The sequence below is a fragment of the Leiobunum rupestre genome, chromosome 1, assembly GCF_980474605.1.
Source record: "Leiobunum rupestre chromosome 1, qqLeiRupe1.1.hap1, whole genome shotgun sequence".
Taxonomy (NCBI): Eukaryota; Metazoa; Arthropoda; class Arachnida; order Opiliones; family Sclerosomatidae; genus Leiobunum; species Leiobunum rupestre.
In genome coordinates this window covers 75,845,452-75,859,142 of record NC_143384.1, presented here as the reverse complement: position 1 = coordinate 75,859,142, position 13,691 = coordinate 75,845,452, and the positions used below count along the sequence as shown (strand labels likewise).

The following is a 13,691-nucleotide window of genomic DNA, read 5'->3' as shown; positions in this document are numbered from 1 at the left end:
AAATTTTGATGACTCAACTGTTTTGTATAAAGAAGGCAACATTTTTAAACGTAGGTTTGCTGAAGCTCTATACATTAAAAATACTAAAAAATAATGAAGGAATTTGAATAAAGGGTTTGAAGACGCAAAATGTTGGGGGGCTATAGATTAAAAATATCTATATAAAAACAGGGGGAATGATAAATAGTTGTTCGGTTTTATACATGGATTTATATATATTTTGTTATATTTTTTATATATTTTCCTCGGTGTATTAATAACTGTAAATATGTCACATTTAGTTCATTTACTCTGACGAAGGCTAACGGGCCGAAAGCTCAGTCACTTAGGTCCTTGACAACCTAATAAATTGTTAAAAGGAAATCCATGCGTGTCTCTTCTTTTTATAAAATAATCAGTTAAGTTTTTCCATGGATATAAGAAATTTTAATATTTATTCATAATTTTACGTTTTCTAGAACGGGATTTACTTCTAATAGTGTTACATTAAGACACTATGAAAAATTACGCAGTGAGTATTCTCCAGCATATGTTCAGTATCATAGAGTTTGTATAGAGGTTTTTAATCTCAATAACCAGCAGAGTGGTGAAATGACTTGAAGCAATCAATTAAATATGAAAATAATATATTTATAAAACAACATGTGGAATGACCGGCTAACGAAGTAGGCTATAACAAAGTGGAATGACCTGCTAACGAAGTAAGCCATGACAAAGTGGAATGAACTGCTAACGAAGTAAGCCATGACAAAGTGGAATGAACTGCTAACGGAGTAAGCCATGACAAAGTGGAATGAACTGCTAACGAAGTAAGCCATGACAAAGTGGAATGACCTGCTAACGAAGTAAGCTATGACCAAGTGTAATGACTATCTAACGAAGTAAGCTATGACAAAGTGGAATTACCTGCTAACGAAGTAAGCTATGACAAAGTGGACTTACCTGCTAACGAAGTAAGCTATGACAAAGTGGAATGACCAGCTAAGGTAACCGGAGCTAAGTGACATAATTAAATGAGCTCAAGGTGAGTCTATATACTATACAATAAAAAACAAGGCAGATTCTTATCTGATATAACCTTGGAAAATACATCGTGACGTTAATGGTTTTTTTAATATATACATAAAAAGACTTTTATCGTGTATAACATTCCTAGTCGTTCATAATTATACGTTTTCTAGAACGGAATGAACTTCTAATAGTATTACATTAAAATGCTATGAAATATTTCCCAGTGAGTATTCTCCAGAATATGCTCAGTATCAAATAGTTTGAGTTCGATATACCAAATTTGGGAAAATACATTACACGCCTAAGGCTGATATTAGTGGCTGTCCTCACCCACCAAATGTAGTTTACTATATAAAACATATAAATTGTTTACTTATTTTGACCGAGTGAAACAATTGTATTGTGATTATGGGTCTTCACTAACTATTGTCACTAGAACTACAGGTTCGCATGTATGCCCCACATACAAGCAATAGAATTAAAAGCATTTAGGTTGGCACTCTTCCAGCCCAGAGAAAAGAAACACGGTAATTTAATGGGCGTAGCATCAAAACGACTCATCATAAAGTGGGTAAGAGATAATGCTGGTATTCGTACTGATTATGTATGGGCGTCGCTTGGCTCTTCTCGTAGGGTCTTTCGCGATCGACTTTTATTTACACCATTAATTTAATTTTTATTGTGTTTTCACCGTGCTATTGAATTATTTTAATGTTTGCGATATTTAAATAGTCATCCATAAAAGATATTAAAATTAAAATTAATATCTGAAAATTAATAAAAAAATACTTAAAACGAATAGGTGTTTTCATAAAATACGGGAGGTCAAGTGTAAATGTTTTTTCTATGTCACTAGCTATAGTTATTGAAGATAGAGAGCATGCGCTTACCCATAATGTATTCCAAAGCTTAAGCTCGTGAATCGGAGAAAAATATTTTATACTTTTAATATTTTTTTTGTATTATTTTATAGAAACCCCTATTGACTTTACGCTTCAATCTGTAAAATTCCACTAGACGAAGCAAATGCATAGAAATACAAGTTGGCAAGCCAAAATATACCTCTCCTCGGAAGAATTGTCCCTAGTGGTATTAATTTCTCGAGATGACCCTTAAAGATATCTCCGCAATTCAGAGTTATTTACTAAAAACGTAATCCCGCCCGGTATAAAATTTTAAATTTTAATTAAAATAATTGAGACGAAACAACCGAGTTTAATTTATTCCGAATAATATAAATTAAGTAGTTACAACAGCGAGTTAGATGTACTAAAACAATGAACAATTGAATTTAACCCTATTTACAGAACAAGTTTATCATTTAAATATAATACGAAGCAAATTTTAATGAAAGAAATATCTACAGAGGGTATTTGTATTGTTCTCGCTTACGACATACTTGCCGCATCTTTAACGCTCATTTTATTTGAACACTCGCCCTTGGTGAAGATACCGTAGAATAGCTATATTCGACATCTGGTAGTGGACGACTCGTAGACTTCCTGTTGACGTTGTGACACATAACTCATGAAAAAGACCAATACCGTCCAATTTACAATATCATATAATGACTCGCACTGTCGCACACCCAGGAAATCAATGACTGCATTATTAATCGTAGGTCCAAATATCCACACCAATAAAAAATGAATTAACAAGAAGCGAAAAACTTACCATTCGCAAAGCACAGAAAGCCCCTTGACAGCTCGTATATCAATAAATGACCGTAGACGGAAAAGTTAGGGCTCTTTATCAATAAAACAAACGAACCAAATTGATGAACTGCATTAAACATCTTAATCAGTCGAGAAAACGTTTAAAATAAATTACGAAGTAATGACGACCCAGTTAAAAACCCAGACCACTATGTAAACAACTCGATATTTTCTTCATAAATGAACTATTCCCCTTGAAAACTAATACGCTAAACACACACGCAATAGATGAAAAAAGACTGAAAAATCTAAATAAATTACAAAAAACTAACTGGTTCTACCCTTTAACCATTTTAACTGCTGACTGCGCTAAAACAAGATTTGACCTTTAAATTTTCATACGTAAAATATTTAGACTTTAACAAGTTCACAAAAATTAAAAAACAAAGTTCAATAAACAATATATTCAGATATTGTATTCACCCGTTTAGTAAAAAAACCCGCCTTATCATAATGGTTCCTTTACTTTAATATTTTCCCTAAGGAAGTCAATGGATCGGTGCTGAACTATCCGCATTGTTACAATGCGACCCGAGTTCAATTCCTGGTCACGATCAAATTTTACATTAAAGTACTAAAATATTTAATTAAATATAAAATTAATATAATTTATAAATATTAATTAAATATAAAATTAATATAATTTATAAATATTAATTAAATATAAAATTAATATAATTTATAAATATTTAAATAAATATAAAATTAATATAATTTATAAATATTTAATTAAATATAAAATTAATATAATTTATAAATATTTAATTAAATATAAGATTAATATAATTTATACGCAATGGTTACGCTTTGCTCCGAAAATGCGAACGCGTTCGCAGGACAGACACACACACACACACACACACACACACAGACAGACAGACAGATAGATACGGTGATTGTATAACCCCTCCTAGGTTACATAGTACCTCGGAGAGGTAATAAAACGGTATAGGATTAAGTGACGTTAATAACTTTATAACAGCGGAAAGGACTTTTGTCAAGGCTGTTTTCTAAAAACAGCGGTTATATAATAGCATCGGTGGCTCTTTGCAGGAGGGTCCGGGTTCAAAACCCGTCCGATGCGATCGCAATTTGATAATAGGACGTATACCGTGAACATTTGGTGGACACCCTGCCTTATGGACGTTGAGACGTTTATCGTAACCCTCAGCATACGGTCCGTCCGAAAAGTCAATACATAGACGTTGGAGAGTATATCGCAAACGAAACACAAACCACACAAACATCACAAAAACACAACACGTCACAAGTGCACAATTCACATCCACATTACAATCGCAACATCTCGAAAAAGACTACCAAATCACAACCGTCGTGACAGTGAGCGTTGACGAACAAAAAACCCCAAACGCAAATATTATCCGTTAACGCTCACCATCACGGCAGTTTTGCCACAATTTAGAATCAAAGAAACTGCGTACGCAGTGATTACGCATAAAGCTTGTTTTCCACTAGCGCGCGTCATAATGTTATTTTCTTTACGCGCGTAAAAACGTTTGAACGTTTCAAAGCTGAGAAACGCGTCGTTGCGCGCGCCAGTGGAAAACAAGCATTACGCTTTGCATCGAAACTGCGAACGCAGGACACGGTGATTGTATAACCCCTCCTAGGTTACATAGTACCCTCGGAGAGGTAAAAACCGTAGGGAGGAATATAACCAAGCGGTAATAAAAAAGCCCCCTGTATTTATGTTTAATTATTTGTAACCAGTATACATTCTTAACCGTGGACAATAATAATTTTACCATTTATAATTTTCCATATTCTCGACAGGCGTAACCAAAATATAAAATTTATTTTTTAATTGAAATTATAATATTATTACCGTAATAATCTTAATTCACTGATATTGTGATATTTAGAGTAGTTGCATCGGTACTAAACTGAACTGGAAATTGCCACTGTAGAAGTATTTCATTTCTCCGAAAACTATCTCCAGTTTCGTTTTACTGAAAATGAGATAATGCTGTTTACCGCGAGCAGTAGCGTGTTGAGCTGCAGCATATTTTACAATGGTGAGAGTTTTTACTTCGATATTATATTTCATAACGAATACGTTTGAACGTTTCAAAGCTGAGAAACGCGTCGTTGCGCGCGCCAGTGGAAAACAAGCATTACGCTTTGCATCGAAACTGCGAACGCAGGACACGGTGATTGTATAACCCCTCCTAGGTTACATAGTACCCTCGGAGAGGTAAAAACCGTAGGGAGGAATATAACCAAGCGGTAATAAAAAAGCCCCCTGTATTTATGTTTAATTATTTGTAGCCAGTATACATTCTTAACCGTGGACAATAATAATTTTACCATTTATAATTTTCCATATTGTATTTTTCGCAAGGAATCTATTGCCGTTAAAATTATTTTGCGGAAATAAATACTTAAGGTGATATAGTTAATTCGAAATTATATATAATTGGCCTATTCTGCTATTTTGGGTAAGTGCAGAATAGCTGCCCCCACCCTATTTGTTTTATATATTTTTTTTGGATGGAGGGCAAGATGGGGATTATTTTAATGTTATTTTTTTGGCGGAAATGAATATTTACAAAGATATGAATTTTTAAACATTGGTCTTTTTCAGTGAATTTTCCCTAGGACGATTCTTTAAATTCCTAGATTTTAATGCGTTTTGGCTAACGTGGGGCTGATGACGAAAAAGAAAAATGTGGTAATGCAAAACATTACTAACTTATTTTTTTATTTTAGGTATTTTCGCCGTATTTCAACGCATTTAAGGGGTTTTGGCGGGGAAAATAGGTTAGGTTAGGTTATTTATATTATTAAGTTAGTTGGATTTATATCGGGTTGACGATACTTGATGCGTCAGGCTGTCCTCTAGGTTACGTTATAGATGGCCCATAGCTTTTTTTAGTATGGGGTTGGGGAGGCGCTGCGCGCCCCCAGCGCTCGAGCGAAGTGAGTGCGCGGCGCCGTCAGGCGCCAATACTTCGAATAAATTCGACGTTGTTTAAGTCAACATCACACAGAAGACATATAATATGACATAGTATGGTTTTAAAAAGCCTAAACAGCGTTGAAATGCGGGGAAAATTTCCAACCCTTAAAAGTTAGTACTGTTTTGCATTTCAGCCTTTTTCTATTTCGTCATCAGTTATCCAAAAAGTATTAAAATCTAGGAATTTAAAGAATCGTCCTCGTCATCAGTCCTACCTCATCCAACACGTAGACAAATCTCGAAATATGTCGTATTTTCCGTTGTAAAAATTGCTGGCAAGTAACAATTTTACATTGATCATATCTTTTTAAATAATAAATGGCGGTTAAAACTTTTAGCATTACTGTAATCCTTGACAAATAACAAACCAAAAAAAAACACACAAAAAAGTGTCTATTGTTAAGAAATCCCCACTTGAATACTCAGTGCAATGCTCAAAAACATAGGGGACAAACGCTTAACTTTGAATTTCCATAACTCCACGAATAATTGTTTCCGACAAATAAATTTTGCACCATTGAATGATTTGAATCCCTAGCATCTGAACCTTTTTTTTAAAAATAAAATAAAAAAATTGGGCTCAGGGACCTATTATTAAAAAATCCCATGAAGAATTATATTATTTTAAAGGACAATTGATAAATAGTTATTTAATAATAGTAAAATTGTGATATAACCATAAAATTGAGCCGAAGGTAAAAATAATAACTGCCATCAACTAACAGAAATTGTTTTCTTCGGTAAAGTAGAACTTGCGACGAATGTAATAAATTCAAATAGAAGTAACTAAATTACTGGCTTTTAAATGACGAAAATAACATGCTCACTTGCAAAAATCTACAGATATTTCAAAGAACGGGATGGTGAAATTTTACCTATTAAACAAAATTAAGTTTAAAATCTCTTTAAATTAGTAAAGGGTGAAAGGCCAATGCTGTCTCAACATACCTAGGCAAAGTCATACACCATGCCAGGAGTCCATTCAGGGTTTTGTTTCCTCACTGAATAAATTGTCCCTTTCAGATAGAAGATCAACTATAAGAGCAAAATGGTAGAACCACCTGAATCACAAACGAATATGTAGCAAAGCTCAGTAGCTGAAAAAGTAACAAAAATCATTTGAGCGCACCATTTAGAATTCTTTAAATTATATTATGTCTATTGTAGAAAAAAACTCATTTTTCTTTGGACAAAATGGTTGGAATTCTAAATAATGAGAGCACAAAACAAGTATCATTCAGTGGTGGAGAGGTAATTATCATTACAATATTATACCAAGCCGTTGATCTTTTTACAAAAAACATTGTAAAAAATTGTCTCTCTATCATTGATCTCCAATTAAATTAATATATTTTTTGATATTTTAGGGTAACAAGTTTGTAGAATCTGAAATAAATGTTACTTACGTCCACAAATATGCAGCGGCTAAAGAAATGGGTATTTTTCTACTATAAATTATACATAAAAGGCATAAACCTAAATATTTTTGGTTTAGTTTCCAAAGATAGTATTCCTGATATTAAGGATCGATTGGAAATAATTTTCACCCTTGAAGAAACGCTGACGGACTTGCTGCACAGAAAAAAGGATTTTACTTCCACAATTTCCCTTCAACTTCTGCACCCTCCTTTTTCTTCTGATAGCACAATAGTGGGTGAAATAGCACTGAACGAACTACTATTAGCAGACAATGGATGCAGAATGTCGCCTAAAAGGATCCTGATAATGTCCGAAGCTGGAAGCGGCAAGACGACGCTTTGCCACAAGATCGCTTACGATTGGGTATTAGAACGCGTCGATAACTTGGCAGTTGATTATCAATTGTTAGTGCTGTGCAATCTGCAGAAAATTACCGTAAGCGACAACCTAGAAGCGGCTTTGATGAACCTTTGCTGCGAAACTCCCGACGATTTAGATTTACTGGAAAACGTTTTAAGGTGTGAATCGACGCACACGATTATAATTTTGGACAGCTTTGACGATATAGAAAGGCAACTACAAAATCACGTCCTCGATTTTATAAGAATCGTCTCGCAAGCTAAATCGTCTTTCAGAAGGCCAACCATTATATTGACTTGCAACAAAAGGACAGCTAATGCTTCCTTGTTTCAGTTATTTCAAAGGCACGTCCTGCTTTCACGACGACCCATTTCTTTTCCGAACGACTGTGCCACGACACCTCAAAGAAGCTCAAGCCAAGTACGCATGCCTAATTTCATGTTTAACGGGAGTCTGAACTTCCGTACTTACGCAAATTTCTGCCACCATGCAGGTTTGACAAGCTAGGGGTGTTAGCAGACAATTTTTCGATTTATTTCATACTCCCGTTAAAAATTAATTCTCCTAATTAAAGTCAATAACCATTAAACTTTTGGAACAGAATCAGGGACAGCTCATGGGGTTAGAAGGAGCTCTTACCGCAGGTCGCTGTCAAATGGTGGGTCTTTTTGGAATACCAGAAATACAAATCTAGAGCAGGTTTTATATATTAAAGGGCTATATGAAGGTCGTCCTGCGGTGAAAATCTGTTTGCAACACCGTCTTTGTCTATAGGAGTTCGGAATTCTTCTTGATTTCTTTTCAAGATTTTAATGGTCTTTCAGCGTTTTCAATGTCATTTGTGCACGTGCTTTTCGGTAATGTTTTTTTTATGGTTTTCGCTTCTAGCTTCCTGATCTGTGCCAAAGTACGAGTTCAAAAGAACATCCAGTGGAAAAGCTTTTGAAGAGTCTTCAATTAATGAACAAAGACGAGAAAGTGTACGAAGCTGAAGTCCTTAAACTTGGTGGACTAGATTTCGTTCTTCGTGCAAAGCGAACCACTGAAAAAGATGTCCAAAATTTCTTTGCGAAATTTCAGTAACTTTAGATGCTACATGTAGCTACTTACGTACACCAATTCGTTCAAATTGCTTAACATTTTATGGGGCTATATACGCGACCCGATTGTTTCAAATTTACGCACTTTTACCAATATTAGAGATGACTGTGACGTTGGGGTCCTATTTAATAGTCCTAATCGATACTATGCTGTAAAATATTCATTTGGTCGGGAAAACAAAAGTTACCAATTGCCGGTGTGTTTCAAACAATATAAATTAAATCCACTGCTAACATTCCATTTTTTACCGTTGTTTTGAATTATCGGCAAAGATTATATCCAATATATTACAGAACTAAAGTATTTTTGTATAGAAAATAAAAAAGCAGTTTTATAAAATACAATCAAGTATTTTAATTAACTGTAGAAAATAACAATACCAAAAATGTTTTCTAAAATTAAACATGAATTTATCGTTGCCGAAAAGTACTAAAAAGTCAACGGCGCGTCGACGTTGCTTACCATAAAAGCAATTAAATGTTAAACTTTGTATAATTAGCGAAGTTAAACAAAGCTTGACGGAAACTTCACTCGATGAACCTTTTTCAAAGAACACCATAAAAGCTTGTGTGCTTGTAGAAACATCAGGCCCTTGGTTGGCGCCACCGAGATGATCTAACGAACGCATGTAAATAATTTTCATTTGCAATTATCAATTTCTAAGAATAATTAGGGTAGAAGTTGAGCTGTTAGAAAAGGTACATTTCGTGTTACTTTTACATTTATCACCAAATCGAAAATGTATATATATATATTTACGGATAATGACTGGTGAGACGATCCGCGGGCATCATGATCGATATTTGTCACGTATCGGTTGGGAGGGGGCGATAAAAAGTCACAGGCGTGCGCTTGAATCGCGTCGGAAGACGTATTTTTCAGGGAGAAAATGAGATACAGGGCTTACTTACTCAAGCATGAGGAAGATTGGGAGAAGCGATAAAAGCGTATCAACATAGTCATTCTAACTAAGTATAAGAATACATTCTTGACCAAACTATATAAAAAAAACCTCCATCATTTACTTCATATTTTCGGTTTGTGTAGAAATGTTATGCAATAAAACCTGTTTTATCTGAATCAAAGTTATCGGTAATCAATCTTTATTATATTGAAGATTCCTTTAAGTTACCCATTTAGTTGCATTTCATGTTCTACTGCCAACACTTCGATTTTCGGTGGTTATTCAAGACGTCCATAATACTTAACGCAAAATCGTCTCACTGGCTTAGGAAACCTGGTATTTCTATCGGTCCCAAAAAAAGTGGTTTGGTGGGATAAATACCACATTCCTGTCAGAGTGGAAGCCAACTTACGCGTTCCTTCAAAAGATATTGGATGTTTATTCCCAATTGATTAATACGGTGTTACGGATAAGCATGTCAAAAATTAAGTGACGTGTTCTTTGGGTAATAATGAGTCGAAAATGACTAATGAACATGGGTCCCAAAATGCATTGCTTCCAAGCAGTAGCGCCGCCAGCGGTAGGCACAAGTAGGCACGTGCCTTCGTTGAAAAATATTGGGCCTACTAAGGGGGCCTTCATTTTAAGAACTATAGGCCTACTTGGGGCCTCCAATTTAATAAAAGGTGCCTTCTCGGGGCCTAAAATTCATTGAAAAGATGAGTAGTTGACTACCATTTTTTTATTCTTTGCTTTCCACCTTAGAAAACAAGCCCCCTCAGGGGCGCCCCGCAGCCTAGAAAGGGTAGGTTAAGTGGTGTTAACATTCCGAGTTTATTTGTAAAGGGGGGATCATTGTAATTCGGGGAAAAAAGAGCTTCTTCCATAAGCCGCACACGTTAGCTCCCCTCCACCTCGTAGCAAGTTCAGAGAGCGAAATGTCTCCCCCCCCCCCAGATGCAAATCGAGAAAGGGGGCCCCGCAACTGACACCTGTTCGTCCTAGAGCTACCATGTTGTCAAAAAAGTCGTTTGTTGATAAGCGCAATATCGTCCTAGAATGGGTGGGCCTCCACCATCGGGGTACAAATGGAAAGCTCCAGCTTATTTGGGGGTTTGTGACTTGCCCACTGGGTCACGTGTTCGAAAAGCCGGTGGTCACTCTTATCTTAACGAAGTTAAGCCATTATTTTTACCAGAGTTTCATTTCATTTGTGCGCTTCTTCAAAGCAGTTCTCTACATTTCGAGTCTTTGTCAGTCAGTTAATTTAGTGTTCTTTTTGTTTAAATATTTTTGGCAAGTTCCGACTTCTACCTCCTAGACGTTTAAAGAAGCCGTACTGCGCTTGTTTTAAATAAAAACATTTCGGGCTAGTTTATATAGTTAGTTGGCTTTTTTCAAGCTTTTTACCTCTCCGAGGGGACTATGTCCCCTAGGAGGGGTTATGCAATCATCGTGTCTGTGTCTGTCTGTCTGTCTGTGGGCTGCGAACGCGTTACCGGAGCAAAGTCGAAAAACCGTTTTTGCAGTTTAAAGGTTGGCAATACCACCGTCTGACGGTGAGCGTTAACCGATAAATTTGCGGTTGGTGCGGTTTGGTTTATTTGGTTTTTTTTCGTTAACGCTCACCGTCGTGACGGTTTCAACTCAGATAATTCATTTTTTATAATTACGCAGGAATTAATATAATTAGAAGTTTCATTTAAATCAAGGAATACCTCTGCGTATTGTTCCATACCAGAGTGACTGAGAAAAATCATATCACCTCGGGCAGGAATCGAACGTACGAACCAGATCGAGTTATTCTTAAATTGGATGTCCGAGGCCTGATTATTCGTGACCTCGGTAGTCCAATGGTAGTGGCGTTGGGACGGTAACCCAAAGGTCGTAGGTTGGATTCCTGTCCGAGGTGATATGATTTTTCTCAGTCACACTGGTATGGAACAATACGCAGAGGTATTCCTTGATTTAAATGAAACTTCTAATTGTTTCAACTCAGTTTCATTGGAAATTTTGTTATTGTAATGTTTACGCGTAATGTGTGAATGTTGGGTTCGTGTTATGGCGGTTGTGGGCGTTAAGTGTGTTGTGTTGGCATTTTGTATGTATGGGCGTTTTCTCTCTAACTTCTTACTGACTTTTGGGACGGACCGAGTGTTGATGTCTTAGCTGCTCACGTGCAGATAATAGTACTGTGCGCCCAACAAGATCTCGCTCTTCGGGGGCATAGGTCGGACGATGAAAATGGGAACAGGAGCAATTTCGTAGAAATTTTAGATTTATTAAAGAGAAATTGTCCCGACTTAAAAGCCAAGTGCGAAAGTATGCCAAATAATGCTAAATACATACAAAGCACTGTCCAAATGAGCTGATTAACCTTAGTGGAAATTTTGTCAGGCGAATGATGGTAAAGGAGGTTAATGAATCAGGTGGTTTCTTTTCCGTAATTGCCGATGAGACTAAAGATAATGCGGAAGTAGAACAGCTGAGTGTTTGCATTAGGTATACTAGAAAGGAAATTGGCGTAGTAGAGCGATTTTTAGCATACACAGATTTGAATAAGTTCGACTCTGAAAGCATCAGCTCGGCTATAATTAATTACCCTTTTGACGGAGAACGGACTGAAAATTGAAAATTGCGTTGCTCAGACTAATGAATGGGCCAGTGTAATGAGTGGGCACGTAAAAGGGGTGAGGGTTCAAATAGAGAAGGCAGTAGGTGGAAATTGTCCGTACGTCCATTGCTATGAACATTGTTTAAATTTAGTTTTGGTTGAATGCTGCTCCAATATAGTCACGGTTATGGAATTACTCGGACTAGTTCAAGCGATCTATAATTTCCAAAGCAATTCAGTTATTAGGAGTGAATGTTTTGATAATTCTCAAAAAGAGCTGGGCTATGAAATAGTTTATAAAATGCCGCAAAGCTGCGACACTAGATTTGATTCTGTTCTATTAGCATTGGAGAACTTGGTAGAAAATGGTAAGCCAGAAGAAGCTGCCGAGTGTCGAGGGTACATATTACAATTACAAAACTTCACTAACTTGATTTTGATTACGGCTTTAGATGAAATATTAGCAAGTATTACCAACTCCCTGTCGGAATATTTACAAAGTTCGAGAGTCGTTCTAACTGAAGCTATCGCTATTTGCAAAGCTACCATAACTACCTTAGAGGAAGTAAGGAACCTCGAAACATTTGACTTAATTTGGGACAAAGCTTCTAAGTTAGCAGAATCCGTTTTTATCACGGTTCCCGATCGCAACACTGCACCTTTAGTCCTTTAGCTTTAAGAAAACGAAAAATAATCCCTAATCAAAGACTGAAGCATAGTGTGGTAACGTGTACAATAGGAAACCGAGACACTGAAGCAAAGACCTTAAATGAACAGTTGAGATCAACTTACTACCAAATAATCGATAAATTTATATCAGAAATGAAAAACCGATTTTTAGAAAATAATAGCCTAATTAAAGGAATAACTGCGTCTGACCCCGACTCGGAAAACTTTCTCGTAGAAAATAACGTCCTAGCCCACTGCCAAATATACACTCGCTTTAATTTCAACCAAATTTCATTGAAAGGTTAAATTAAAATAGCCAGAAATTTAATAAAACCGAAATGTTTTTAAAGCGTAACAGTCTGTTATCACTATGTAACGACGATACAAGGTGGCTTTCCCGACAACAATTCTAGAGGATAGACTTTCCAACCTGGCCACATTATCCATTAATTGAGATTTATCGAATAATTTAAAAGAACATCCGATGTTAGTGGTTGATGAATTTGGGAAGAGCTCTAATCGCAGAGTGTCATTCATTGAGTAAAACGACTTTAATATTTAAAATAAGGGATTATTGGAATTGGGGATATTGGTTATCTAAATGTTGGTTAAACTGGGGGACAAGTGAAAAAAAATACTTTAATTTGAGCTTCACATAATTTTGCAATAAGAAACACGGTGAACTCTTTCAAAACGGAAAGTTTAGTTTAAAAAGAAACGTGAGAATATCGATTGAAATTATTGCGGAGAGGGGGGCCTCTAAATTAATTTGTTGGTACTTGGGAAAAAATCCTGGTGGCGCTACTGCTTCCAAGTAATTGGCCCACAAAAATCGGCCTCCAAAACGTCGGAAAACGGGCAAATGTGCAGTTTCAATTATTCCTTGAACCCAATTCCTTTTATTAATCGTTTGGTTTT

At 36.0% G+C, this 13,691-nt stretch overlaps 1 protein-coding gene across 5 annotated transcripts; it reads left to right on the top strand.

Moving 5' to 3' along the window:
• The first annotated feature begins 4,719 nt into the window (after positions 1–4,719).
• Positions 4,720–8,813, top strand: LOC149966641 (uncharacterized). Of its 5 annotated transcripts, XR_016480335.1 has the most exons (8): positions 4,720–4,762; positions 6,730–6,811; positions 6,874–6,957; positions 7,074–7,143; positions 7,202–7,905; positions 8,087–8,143; positions 8,201–8,300; positions 8,374–8,457. XR_016480335.1 is itself a non-coding variant. In XM_090171878.1 (6 exons), exons 3-6 carry the CDS (start codon positions 6,901–6,903, stop codon positions 8,566–8,568), a joined length of 1,014 nt encoding a protein of 337 aa, XP_090028004.1. In that variant the 5' UTR covers positions 4,720–4,762; positions 6,730–6,811; positions 6,874–6,900; the 3' UTR covers positions 8,569–8,813. The 5 variants fall into 5 exon arrangements, 3 of the variants coding, with proteins under 3 accessions (XP_090028004.1, XP_090027987.1, XP_090027995.1); XR_016480334.1 differs by having other exon boundaries at positions 8,087–8,300; XM_090171878.1 differs by lacking the exons at positions 8,087–8,143; positions 8,201–8,300 and having other exon boundaries at positions 7,074–7,131; positions 8,374–8,813.
• The last annotated feature ends 4,878 nt before the right edge of the window (positions 8,814–13,691 follow it).

Coding starts and splice junctions, on each gene's coding strand:
- LOC149966641 (XM_090171861.1), top strand. CDS start 6,901: ATGGTTGGAATTCTAAATAATGAGAGCACAAAACAAGTATCATTCAGT. Junction 7,144..7,201: donor TGCAGCGGCTAAAGAAATGG/GTATTTTTCTAC, acceptor TTTTTGGTTTAG/TTTCCAAAGATAGTATTCCT. Junction 7,906..8,373: donor CTCAAAGAAGCTCAAGCCAA/GTACGCATGCCT, acceptor TTTCGCTTCTAG/CTTCCTGATCTGTGCCAAAG.